Raw genomic sequence first — 13,790 nt, forward strand, 5'->3', positions numbered from 1 at the left:
TTATCACTGACATGAAGAATAAAGATCTGGGTGAATCACTGCCATCCATGGAGGAATCAGGGGTTGATATTCATTCCCCTTCTCAGAAGCCAGTTAAGACTGGGTAATTCCCCGCAGAAAGGGAATTGAACTGGATACTACGTGACTTTATCCTGCAGTTCGCTAGATAAGAAGTTGGCAAAATGGATTTAACCATCAATGTTGACTTTACTTCATCATGTGATAGAAAGTAACTATTCCAACATACACTGATAGATTAGCAGTTTCTATGTTACATTTTTAAAATTAATTGTTCTATCCATGTGTATATTAAATGCTTAATTATTTTCAGAATACTGGTAAACATTTTAAAAGGCTTCTCAAACCATGCAGGTCATAGGCCAGCTTTCAGTTAGCCAATATGTACAGTCAAAAGGTACATTTCTTCTTAGTAAAAATTGTAAAAACAAGCATAATTTGTTTTAACGAATGAGGGAATATAAAAAAAGGAATTGCTTACACTTCAACATCTAATTTCATTCTTTGGGTGTGGATAGTTTTTGGCAGCTTTCAAAACACACTTTTTCCATTTCGTACTTGCCAAAATCTGGCCGACACCACAGACAGCACTGCAGTTTCAGAGACATAGGGCAGAATATTGCCATCGGCGTGCGGGGACAGGCCCAACACGCCGACGCGTAAAATGACGCGAGATGATGTCGGGCATGCATCCCGGCGTTATTTCGATATTTTGTTCGGCCTATTAAGGCCATTAAAAGAGTAATTTACCTTATTAACAATGCTGCCCATCCAACCATAAGGTTGGTGGGCAAGCAAAGAGCCCAAACGGTCTTTGTGTTTTTCAAGAAACCTCACGGGCGAGATGAGATTTCCTGAAGGGCTTATAAAATAATTAAATAAGTTTTCAAAACTTTGCAAACATGTCCCAGCTTATGTGACACTGTCGCATAATGGGACATGTTTAAATAAATTTTTACTTTCTTAATTAAAAACTTTCATAGTCCATTCAATCTCTGAGGCAGCTCCATGCTTCAGGGAGATTGCTGTGCTCTTTCGTGCACATGCACGAAAGAGTGCAGGCCCCGACTCTCCCTCCTTCCCCACCCCGCCCCCGCACAGATAGCGCTGAGCGCTATCAGCCGCGCATTATGCTAGGTGAGCCTTAATTGGCCCACCCTTCTAAAAATAGCGATGTTCAGCCAATCGCAGGCAGCAATCAGCTCCTCGCCTGCCTGCGCCTGCTCCCATAGGAAAAATTCACCCCGTAATTTTCTGGATGAGAAGTTAAACCAAGGCCTCTCTTCCTGTTCAGGTGGGTATAAAAGATGCCAAGGGTTATTTGAAAAAGAGGAGAGATTTTTGCTGTCTTGGTTAACATTTAGCCCTCAACCATCAACAAAACAGATTAATTGGTGCATTTATCCAATTGCTGCTTGCAGATCCTGGCTGTGAGCACATTGATTCATGTGTTCTCCCACAGTGACCACACTGAAATGCCTTGGGATGTCTTGAGCATATGAGAGAGAGAGAGAGAGAGAGACAAAGGCAGAGACAAAGACAGAGAGAGAGAGAAAGAGACAACAGACACAGAGGCAGAAAAAGTGACTGACTGACAGAGGCTTTCTTTCTGTCTTTCTTTAATTTATAACGTGGTTTATTCTATAGCATTGTAAGATCTATGAAAAGATAATATTATAGCTGTTGTTAGTTTTTCAATATAGCTGCATTGGTGTTGTTCTGAGCACCAATATTGTGACCTACCACCATGATCAATGAACGAGTGGGGTCAGCCAACTAAAAACCAGGATGGTGGAGATATCAATTGTGTTCAATTTTACCATTGTTTTAGCAAAGGGCAGATAGAAACTGGCCTGTAAATGGGCCTGAGATAGCATTATAAAGTATTTAATTTTCAGGGCAGACAGAAATTAGAACAATATGGTGTCCCCTCTTTTAGGGATGGCCTACTGAATTAAATGCTACTCAGGTAATTAGCTAGATATCAGCTGGCCTTCCCTGGGATCAAGGACTCCGGGAGCCGCAGTTCCCAGTCAGAAGCTGGCAGCTCTATTGAACGGTAACATCTCCAGGGAGTTGGTGGCTGCTGCTGGTATGATTCCCAACTAAGGCCTAGGATTGTTGCTAAATCCCAAGCCACAGGTGAGTGATGGCGGATGGGGATTTGCAGGGCAGTGTTCAAGGGTGGTGGGGATGGGAAATGATTTGCCAGCAAGGGTTTGGGGATGATTTCAGTGGGCAATCACTGTTCTTGATGCCAGGACCCTCAATCAGGTATTCAGTGCCTTTGAACAAGGGGATTCCCCCATCCCGGGAGGCCACAAGCAACTTCACACAGCTTTGCATGCTGTGCTCTCTGCATAGCAAACCCCCAGCGCCACCAGTGGCAGCGAGATGAGGCCTTTAAGTGGGCATTAACTGGCAGCCGGGCAGAAAGGCCATCCATTGGCCTTCCTGTTATGGACTTAATCAGGGTGGAGGTGGGAAGGAGGCACTGTCCCCACCCACCACCCAGTCACCTGATTAAGTGCCCCTCGCCACCAAGCCCACCATGTGGGAGTGCATTAAATTCCACCCAGAGTTTAACAGCACCTGGATTTCCAAGACTGGACAGACAACTCTTCACAGTATTACTTTTTCCGTATATAAATGAACATTTTGCCAACTCAAAATGTCTCAAATAGCTTTCATGACTTGAGGGCTCACTGTAGCTTTGTGACATATTCAGTAGGGTCGTCATATTTCAACAAAGTGGAAGTGGGTTTTCAGAGTTTATCACTGTTTTGGAATGAGTAATATTTATTTAATTCATATGAATAAGGAGCAGTAGGCCATTCAGCCCCTCGAGCCTGTTTCGCCCATTTAATAAGATCATGGCTGATCTGATAGTAACCTGAAATCTGCATCCCACCTAGCCTCAATAACCTATCAACCCCTTGCTTATTAAGAATCTATCTACCTCGGCCTTAAAAATATTCAAAGGCTCTGCTTCCACCACCTTTTCAGGGAGAGAGTTCCAAAGACTCATGATCCTCTGAGCGAAAAATTGTGCATCATCTCTGCTTTAAATGAGCGACCCCTTATTTTTAAACAGTGACCCCCTCGTTCTACATTTTTCCACAAGAGGAAATATCCTCGCCACATCCACCCTGTCAAGACCCCTCAGGTCTTATATGTTTCAATTCATGTCACCAGGTGAAGCACCATTTTATCTTTGGGAGGGTATATGATGATTCCCCATTCTAAGATCACATGCTGTTCCAAGATGGAGCTGCACGAATGGAAACCATGGACAAGTCAGTGGCTGCAATAGTACTGTTCTTCCAGCTGACAAGCAAAACTAAGAACTTGGAAAACCTGGGACACTCCTACTCATTTCCAGATAAAATCACAATGAACATTAGTAAAGAACAAAGTTACCATTGAGTTTTATTAATCCAAAAGCAATTTTTGGCACTCCTTGGGAAAAAAATAAACAGATAGAAAACGGTACAAGAAACTACCAATCCTGATGTACAATGCTTTTTTTAAATCACAGGAATACTTCAAACAAGATTATTCTAGCCATTTCCAACTGAAGAACAAATTGTTCTTTTTTTGTTACTATTCCCTGTTTGATTATATTTATTTCTTCAACTTTAAAAATATATATGTCGAATAAGTGCAAACAAGATTTCAGCACAGCATGGTCCTAATTCGTGTGTAATGGACAGAGATGAGAGAGAAACTGAAACCCTTGTTCCCTGACTGTCCGTAATCAGTGTGGTTTTTGGAGGAGCGTGTGTGTGTTTCTCAACCTGAGCGTGTGACCAATTTTGAATAACAAGTAGCAAGCTTTCTTCGGTTTAAATAAAGAGGATTATTTATTCATACATTCACCCCGAAAGTCTAATGCTATGTCAGTCATTTGGCACGTGTGTACACACACATACGAGCACACACACGAACACACACATGTACACACTTGAGAAAAAATTCAGTTAGAGTGCATAATGCACTTTTACCAATCTAAACAAAAGAATACAAAAATAGAATTACCTGGAAAAACTCAGCAGGTCTGGCAGCATCGGTGGAGAAGAAAAGAGATGACGTTTTGAGTCCTCATGACCCTTCCACAGAACTTTCTTCTCTGCCGATGCTGCCAGACCTGCTAAGTTTTTCCAGGTAATTCTGTTTTTGTTTTGGATTTCCAGCATCCGCAGTTTTTTGTTTTTATAAACAAAAGAATAGTTCATAGTTCACATGTTTGGCTTATTGTAGGAAAAGCAGTCATTGTGGGCGCATTGAAGAAGCTGTTTTCACTCCTGAACGGTAGTCTAGATGGTTTCACCAGCTGGTGTCGTTCATCAGAATTATTGCAGGATTCCCTCAAAGAGATGGCCTTTTCAGCAGATCGTGAAGTTGGTTACTTGTGGTTTTTGTATCAGGAGGCCATGTTTCTATACAGGTAGACTTGGAACAGGAACTAGGCTGGGAGCCTTTTAAGATGCAGCAGTCTCCAGGTTTAAAAAGTCGTGGGTCTCCTGCCTTTTTCTGCTGATGTCCCACAGCTGGTGTGCTGTGTAGACTGAGCAGTGTCCCTTTGGTTCTTGGGATAAATGAATTTGTGATCTGAAGCCAGTTTTGGTCACATGATCAACTGCAACTGTCCACCCAGAATGGTTTTGAAGTGCAAAGGCATTGCTACACAATGGGACATAGATGACTGCCATTCACACCTACTTATGATTAACTGGTATCTGCAGCTCTCTCCTGTTAAATATTGAGCTTGGAGACAGTGGGTCTAGAAGTCTATAGATTTTGAGTGGGTAAACCACAAACAATAGCAGCTGTAAGTCTCACCAATGGTATGTCCATTCAAAAAGACCCCCCCCCCCGGCACTCTCCCCTAACCAGTCATTTAATAAAGAACTTTCTGGAGACTTGAGGTAGATTGCACAGAAATTGCAAAACTCACCTGATCTTCGACAGCCATCTTAGCAATCTTGTTGGTGTACATTTTTAAATACAAGACAGCTCTAGAAAATTATATACTGAATGCAGTACATGTTTAAAGTTATAAATAGGTCATGCCTTCACTGGATTTGACATGGGATAACATCAAATTACCCATTTAGTCCTAAAGACCTTTGCTCTAATCTCATCTGTACTGCATTGAAGCAAATGATAAAACTGCTATATACATTTATGTTGCATGTAACTGTCAAGATTACTTCATTCATACCCAATCTCGGATCCCGATTTATGTTATTAGAATATGTTATATAACAAAATTTAACTCAAAACACACAAAACAACCAGTTGGGTTATGAGACTGAACTGAGCAGCATGATATAAGTTATTATCCAATTGCAAAGCAGCACCTTTACCACTTGTTGGAGGTATTCCGCTGTTATTTTGTAGAATTAAATTTTTATGATACTACGACAAAATTTGTGGTAGTTACAAGAAGTATTTTGGCATCCCAAAAGATAAACCACAAAACGTCGTCATTAACAGGCAAAAGCTATGATTCATTTATAATGATTGTGTAGAATAATAGAATGGTTACAGCACAGAAAGTGGCCAACCAGCCTGTTGAGCCCATGCTGACCCTCTTCAAAAGCAATTCAGTTAGTCCTACTCCCCTGTCCTTTCCATTCCCCCTGCAATTATTTTCCCTTATCTAATTCCCTTTTCAAAGTCATAACTGAATCTACCTCCACCACCCTTTCAGTAAGTACATTTCAGATCGCTGCATAAAAAAGCTTTTCCTCATTCCTCCTTTCATTCTTTTGCCAATCACCTTGATTCTGTGTCCTGTAGTTCGATACCTCCACCAATAGGAATAATTTTTCTTTACTTCGTCCAAACCCTCATGACTTTGAACATGTTAACTACAGTGGGCTATTTTCCATTGAAATTTCAAAGCAATGAAGGATGAATCAGATAGCAAGTTCTATAGACAGAGCAGAAGATTCAATTGGCAATGAAACTGGGGAGTTTTCAATGGTTGAGGGGCTTCACATTGCCTCTATTTCTTAATTTAGATAAATACATGCATCCAACAGAGGGCAGTAGTGAGAAGTGACTGAAGCATTCTGGAAGAAGTCACCGCAGACACCGCAACTCAGAAGGGGATCGCGGAGGACCCACTGTCAAAGAACGGATTAGCCCCAAACATTACATTGCTGTAGTGTTTCCATCCCTCTCTCCTCCTCAAACCAAAATAAAAAGAAGAGGCAATACCTTCAGGAGTGAACCAGATCTGTGAGGGACACTTCTGAAAGTGGATTTTTAAAAAAGCAGCTGAGTGGTGAGTAAATCTTGGTGAGTTTTTTTTCAATCCATTAAAGTTATTCATTGCTTAATACTGAGGTAGGAGCTAAATAAAGTATAGAGTAGTACTGTAAAAATATAATTAGTCAAGAAACAAGGTTCCTAACTAACATAAGTAAGGTCCCGAGCTAGCGTATTTTTTAAGGGAGTAACAAGCTTAAGCGAGAGGGAAGTCATGGCAAGAGATCTCAGACCCGTGATGTGTTCCTTCTGCAGGATTTGGGAAATGAGGGACGCTTCCAACATCCCTGGTGACCATATGTACGGAAGGTGTGTCCAAATGCAGCTCCTAGCTAACTGGATTTCGGAGCTGGAGCTGCAGGTGGACTCATTGTGGAGCATCCGCGATGCTGAGCAAGTCGTGGATAGCACGTTTAGCGAGGTGGTCACACCGCAGGTGAAGATTACACAGGCAGAAAGGGAATGGGTGACCATCAGGACCAATAAAAGACCCAGGAAGATAGTGCAGGAGTCCCCTGTGGTCATCCCCCCTCTCTAACAGATATACCGCTTTAGATACTGTTGGAGGGGCTGGCCTCTCAGGGGAAAGCAGCAACAGCCAAGTTCATGGCACTGTGGGTGGCTCTGCTGCTCAGAGGCGTGGGAGGAAAACAAGTGGCAGGGCCATAGTGATAGGGGATTCAATAGTTAGGGGCACAGACATACGCTTCTGTGGCCGCAAACATGAAACAAGGATGGTATGTTGCCTCCCTGGTGATAGGGTCTGGGATGTCACGGAGCGGCTGCAGGACATTCTGGGGAGGTAAGGTAAGCGGCCAGTGGTCGTGGTACACATTGGGACCAACGACATAGGTAAACTAAGTGATAAGGACCTGCAAGCTCAGTACAGGGAGTTAGGAGATAAATTAAAATGCAGGACCTCAAATGTAGTAATCTCAGGATTACTCCCAGTTCCACGTGCTAGCGAGAGCAGGAATAAGAGGATAGACCAAATGAACACGTGGCTGGAGAGATGGTGTAGCCAGGAGGGATTCAGATTCTTGAGGCACTGGGACCGGTTCTGGGGAAGGTGGGACCTGTTCAAGCAAGACGGGCTGCAGCCAGGCAGAGCTGGGACCAGTATCCTTGCAGGGGCTTTTGCTAGTTCTGTTGGGGAGTATTTAAACTAGTGTGGCAGGGGGTGGGATTCCAGGAGCAGGATCAGATAGGTCAGATCAAATGGAGGTAGAACATTAGCTAGGGACGTTGTGATAGACATGGAGTTACAGGGGAAGCAAAGTTTAAAAAGTGTCCAGCAAGGGAAATTGATGAGGTTAAACTGTTTATGCTTCAATGCAAGGAGTATTACAAACAAGGTAGATGAGTTAAGGGCACAGGTAGACACATGGCAGCAGGATATCATTGCTATAACTGAGACCTGGCTAAAGGAGGGACAAAACTGGCAGCTAAATATCCCTGGTTATAGTCTTCAGACAGAATAGAGTAGGAGATTAAAAAAGGAGGTGGAGTAGCACTAATGGTTAAAGAATCAATTCCAGTTGTGAGAAGGGATGATATACTAAATGGGTCAACAAACGAGGCTTTATGGATTGAGCTTTGAAATAAAAAAGGGGCAGTCACACTACTGGGAGTGTACTACAGACCCCCAAATAATGAAAGGGAGATAGAAGAACAAATATGTAGGCAAATTTCTGCTTGTAGGCACAAGAGGACAATAATAGTAGAAGACTTCAACTATCCTAATATCAACTGGGATTCAAACAACGTAAGGGGCACTGAGGGAGAAAATTTCATGCAGTGCGTCCAGGAGAAATTTTTCAACCAATTAGTGACAAACCCAACGAAAGGAGATGCAATTCTAGACCTAGTTTTGGGAAACAAAGAAAGGCAAGTGGGTGAAGTGACAGTTGGTGACCATATCAAGGACAGTGATCAATTCAGTTAGATTTAGCATTACCATGGAAAAGGACAGAGATAAGGCAGGAGTAAAAGTCTTGAACTGGGGGAAGGCAAATTTTGCAGAAATGCGAAGGGACTTGGCTGAGGTGGACTGGAAGGCACTGCTGGAAGATAAAACAGTGGAAAACCAGTGGGAAGCACTAAAAACGAGATCCTAATTGTACAAAGTAGACATGTCCCCGACAAAAAAAAGAATGGCCTGGAAAAACTCAGCAAGTCTAGCAGCATCGGTGGAGAAGAAAAGAGTTGACGTTTCGAGTCCTCATGACCCTTCAACAGAACTAGGTGAATCCAAGGAGATGGGTGAAATATAAGCTGGTTTAAGGTGGGGGCGGGGGGCGGTGGGGGTGGGGGTGGAGAAGTGGAGGGGAGGGTGTGGTTGTAGGGACAAGCAAGCAGTGATAGGAGCAGATAATCAAAAGATGTCACAGACAAAAGAACACAAGGTGTTGAAGTTGGTGATATTATCTAAACGAATGTGCTAATTAAGAATGGATGGTAGGGCACTCAAGGTACAGCTCTAGTGGAGATGGGGGGCATAGAAGATTTACGTTTGGCCTCTCCAAACATCTCTGTGGGCGACCGCTTTGCAGAACACCTGCGGTCTGTCCGCAAGAATGACCCAAACCTCCTTGTCGCTTGCCATTTTAACATTCCACCCTGCTCTCTTGCCCACATGTCTGTCCTTGGCTTGCTGCATTGTTCCAATGAAGCCCAACGCAAACTGGAGGAACAGCACCTCATCGTCCGACTAGGCACTTTACAGCCTTCCAGACTGAATATTGAATTCAACAACTTTAGATCTTGAACTCCCTCCTCCATCCCCACCCCCTTTCTGTTTCTTCCCCCTTCCTTTTGTTTTTTCCAATAATTTATATAAATTTTCTTTTCCCACCTATTTCCATTATTTTTAAATCTTTTATGCCCCCCCACCCCCACTAGAGCTGTACCTTGAGTGCCCTACCATCCATTCTTAATTAGCACATTCATTTAGATAATATCACCAAATTCAAAACCTCTGTTTTCTTTTGTTTGTGACATCTTTTGATTATCTGCTCCCATCACTGCTTGCTTGTCCCTACAACCACAACCCCCCCTCCACTTCTGTCCCCCCACCCAACGCCACCCCCCCACACTTCTCTCCCCCCACCCAACCACCACCCCCCCACACTTCTCTCCCCCCACCTAACCACCACCACCACCACCCCCGCCCCCCCACCTTAAACCAGCTTATATTTCACCTATCTCCTTGGATTCACCTAGTTCTGTTGAAGGGTCATGAGGACTCGAAACATCAAGTCTTTTCTTCTCCAATGCTGCCAGACCTGTGGAGTTTTTCCAGGTAATTCTGTTTTTGTTTTGGATTTCCAGCATCTGCAGTTCTTTATTTTTAAAAAAAAAGTGGTACTGCCAAATCTAGACCTTCCTGTTGTCTAGAAGAATACAGGGGAAGATCAAACAGAAAAAGAAAGCGTACGATAGGCACAAAGAACTAAGCACTGCAGATAGCCTAGACGAATGTAGGAAGTGCAGGGACAAAGTAAAAAAGGAAACAAGGAAATCAAAGAGAGGGCATGAAAAAAAATTAGCAAATAAAGTTAAAGATAACCCAAAGATATTTTACCAATACATTCATGCTAAAAGGTTAGTTAAGGAAAAAGTTGGACCTATCAGAGATGAAGATGGAAACTTGTGTGTAGATGCAGAGGCTGTGGGAAGGGTTTTGAATGAATATTTTGTCTCCGTGTTTACAAAGGAATGGGAGAATGTAGACATAGCAGGCCAGGAGGAACACTGTGAGGTATTGGATGGGATAGTCTCATAAAGAGAGAGGAAGTACTCGAAGGGTTGAAATCCTTGAAGGTTGATAAGTCACCAGGGCCAGATGGATTGTTTCCGAGGCTGCTGAAGGAAGTCAGGGAGGAGATAGCAGACGCTCTGAGGATGATTTTCCAATCTTCACCAGATACAGGAGAGGTACCGGAGCACTGGAGAAATGCAAATGTAGTTCCATTGTTTAAAAAGGGGTCAAAGGAAATGCCAAACAATCATAGGCCAGTTAGTCTTACATCGGTGGTGAGCAAATTAGTAGAATCAATCCTGAGAGATAGGATTAACTGTCATGTGGAAAGGCATGGACTAGTCAGGGATGGTTGGCATGGATTTGTTAAAGGAAGGTCTTGCCTCACAAATTTGATTAAATTCTTTGAGGAAGTGACAAGAAGGGTTGATGAAGGTAGTGCAGTGAATGTTGTATACATAGATTTTAGCAAGGCATTTGACAAGGTCCCACTTGGCAGACTGGTCAGGAAAGTAAAAGCCCATGGGATACAGGGTAATGTGGCAAACTGGATAAAAGGTTGGCTTTGTAACAAGAACCAAAGGGCAATGGTCGATGGATGCCCTTGCGAATGGAAAGTTGTCTCAAGTGACGTTCCACAGGGCTCGGTGTTGGGACCCTTGCTGTGTGTGTTAAACATTAACAATTTGGACATGAACGTGGGGGGCACAATTGGGAAATTTACAGATGACACAAAGATTGGCCGAGTAGTGGATAGTGTAGAGGATAGCCAAAATGATATCGATGGGTTGGTGGAGTGGGCGGTAAAGTGGCAGATGGATTTTAACATAGAGAAGTGTGAGGTCATACATTTAGGGAGGTCAAACAGTTACAGGGATTACAAAATAAATGGGAACATACTAAGAGGGGTAGATGAAGTGAGAGATCTTGGCGTACAAGTACACAGGTCCATGAAGGCAGCAGTTCAAGTAGACAAGGCTGTAAAGAAGGCATATGGAATGCTCTCCTTCATTGGCAGAGGTATAGAATATAAAAGTAAGGATATAATGTTGGAATTGTATAAAACACTGGTGAGGCCACAACTGGAGTATTGTGTACAGTTCTGGTCACCACATCACAGGAAGGACATAATAGCTCTGGAGAGAGTGCAGAGGAGGTTTACAAGAATGTTGCCAGAGTTAGAAAAGTGTAGCTATGAGGCGAGATTAGAGTTGGGGTTATTTTCCCTGGAACAAAGAAGGCTGAGAGGTGAATTGATTGAGGTGTACAAAATTATGAGGGGAATAGATAGAGTGGACAGAATAAAATTGTTTCCCTTCTAGAATTCTAGAACCAGGGGACATAGATTCAAGATAAGTGGCAGAAGGTGTAGGGGGACAGGAGGAAGAACTTTTTTTATGCAGAGGGTGTCTGGAATTCGCTGCCCAAGTTGGTGGTAGAGGCAGAAACTTTAAACTCTTTTAAAAAGCAGCTGGATCTGTTCCTTAAGTGCTATAAGCTGCAGGGCTATGGGCCGGGTGCAGGAAGGTGGGTTTAGAAAGGGCACCTGAGTGTCCTCAGGCTGGCATGGACAAAATGGGACGAATAGCCTCCTTCGGTGCTGTAACTTTTCTATGGTTCTAATTTATACACTTGGGTTGCTTCTTGAAGAAACGAGTATGGTGGAGGTAGATTCAAATGTGGCTTTCAAAAAGGAATTAGATAAGCATCTGAAGAGAAAGAAATTGCAGGGGTACAGGGAAAGGGCAGGGGAGTGGGTCTAGCTGAATTACTTTTGAAGAGATTTGGTTGCCAGAGCACATTTTTAAATTTAGCCAATAAATGAAAGCTTCTTTCAGACTCTCGGGTTTTGATGTTTGATCTCTACCTGCAGCAGCGTCCCATGGATTTGGTTCTGTTGTATATATAGGTCAGTGGGTGCAGGTAAGGTTTCCAGCAAGGACTGTGCCATAGGAAGTATATGATCCACTGCAACAAAAGGAACTAGGGCTCGAGCTGCCATCTCACGGGATCGGTGCACAGGCGAGTGACCACACCTGCAAGAAACAGAATGTTTTATAGACTTGACTGAGAAGTATGGGCATTAGTCCTCATCTTAGGCTGAGTAGTGATGATTGCAAGATGTGTCTGGCAAACTTGTGACCATTTGGGTACAAACACAGTTGAACGCTAAAGACAAAATGCTGGTAAAGTTGCCATAAATGCCCCCTCCCCCCACCGCTTTATTTGTTACCATCAGATGTGTAGATTTTTTAAAATAGTGATTTTTAGAATTTACTTCAACTTGCTCTCTGTAATTAGGGGAATATGACTGCCTTGTCACTATACACAATTTCATTCACGCTCAGAAATGTTAATTGATTTTGCAGCAATGCAGAACAGATTCTTAAAAATATTGGTTATATGATTATAAAAATAAGCCAAGGGTATGGGTTTGTTTTTGAGCACACTAAGGTTTGCCTTAGTCTTTAAAATATCATCTCTGTCACTTAATCTTTACTGAGCTCCAATCTATTCCTGACATTCTATTTTGCTCCACCTGTTCAACCCCCTCTCTTCAACAGCATAAAACCCATCACATTTCTACTTCTCTTCAGCTCTGAAGAAGTGTCATACAGACTCAAAACGTTAACTGTTTTTCTCTCTGCATCTGCCGCCAGACCTGCTGAGTTTTTTCAGTATTTCCTGTTTTTATTTAGGATACCTTTCCCTTTGTTTGAAATCTTGGCCAGGCTCTTAAAATAAACCACTCCTGAAAGATGGGCTATTTTGTCTGGCAGCAGGGTGTGGTGATGGAGAGAAAAGGAAAAAAGCGTCAGTCCTTTTGCACAGAAGCACACTATTCACTATGTACAGTACATGCCTTAAACTACACTTAATTTTACAGTTACAATCACAGTTTGTCAGATATAAACTGTACAACAGATCAACTTAAATTGAAATCAAGATAAAAAGTAAACAGTTTTATTATGAAGCTAACATTCTTTTGTTGCACAAATGTAAACACTTTCAGGGGAATTTTAACAAGGGTTCCAATTTATTCAACGATTAATTATTTTGTTTCAAAACATTTTGAATGATTCGTTTACTCCTTTACAGAACATGTAAGCATTAACTTTTTAGATACTGGCAAACCTTTTCAAACAGTTATTCAGGACAAGGTGGAGAGAGGAACAAGCATTGTGGTAATAATAGTTTGAATTCATTAATGTAAGAAAATGCACCAATATACTTTGCAAATTGGGGGGGGAGGGAACTAATAAATGAAATGCACAAAGGGAACTTTTGAAGACATTACTGAAGAGGTTAAAAAAATCGGTTTTGATGGTAAACACAGAAAATGTTGGAGATGCACAGCAGTTCTGGCAGCATCTTTGGAGAGAGAAACAGAGTCACAATTTCAGGTTGATGAATTTTCATCAAAACAAACATTAACTCTTTTTCTCTCCCCAAGAATGCTGCCAGACCTGCTGGGTATTTCCAGCTTTTTCTGTTTATAGTTCAGGTTTCCAGAATACGCAAGATTTTGCTTTTGTAATAGGTTTGATTGACAAGCAGCAGGAGTTCAAAATTGTAAACTACAATAGTAATGCCATGGGGCAAAGGGGAAGGAAAGAAGATAAAGAACACCAAATGTTTTCATGCTAACAATTGCAGCCACCTATTTGCCAATTTAAAAAAATGTATTGGTCGTGGTGTATAAGATGCAATCTTCTGAGGTTTCATGGAGCTG

At 42.3% G+C, this 13,790-nt stretch overlaps 1 protein-coding gene across 3 annotated transcripts in view; it reads right to left on the reverse strand.

Moving 5' to 3' along the window:
- Positions 1–13,790, reverse strand: part of thada (THADA armadillo repeat containing) — a 423,367-nt gene that overhangs the window by 203,489 nt on the left and 206,088 nt on the right. For all 3 annotated transcript variants that reach the window (XM_041182915.1, XM_041182914.1, XM_041182913.1), the window contains one exon: positions 11,925–12,093. In XM_041182915.1, coding sequence (XP_041038849.1) covers positions 11,925–12,093 — 169 coding nt within the window. The remainder of the gene's footprint in view (positions 1–11,924; positions 12,094–13,790) is intronic.

The sequence above is a fragment of the Carcharodon carcharias genome, chromosome 2 (genome assembly GCF_017639515.1).
Source record: "Carcharodon carcharias isolate sCarCar2 chromosome 2, sCarCar2.pri, whole genome shotgun sequence".
NCBI classification, from domain to species: Eukaryota; Metazoa; Chordata; class Chondrichthyes; order Lamniformes; family Lamnidae; genus Carcharodon; species Carcharodon carcharias.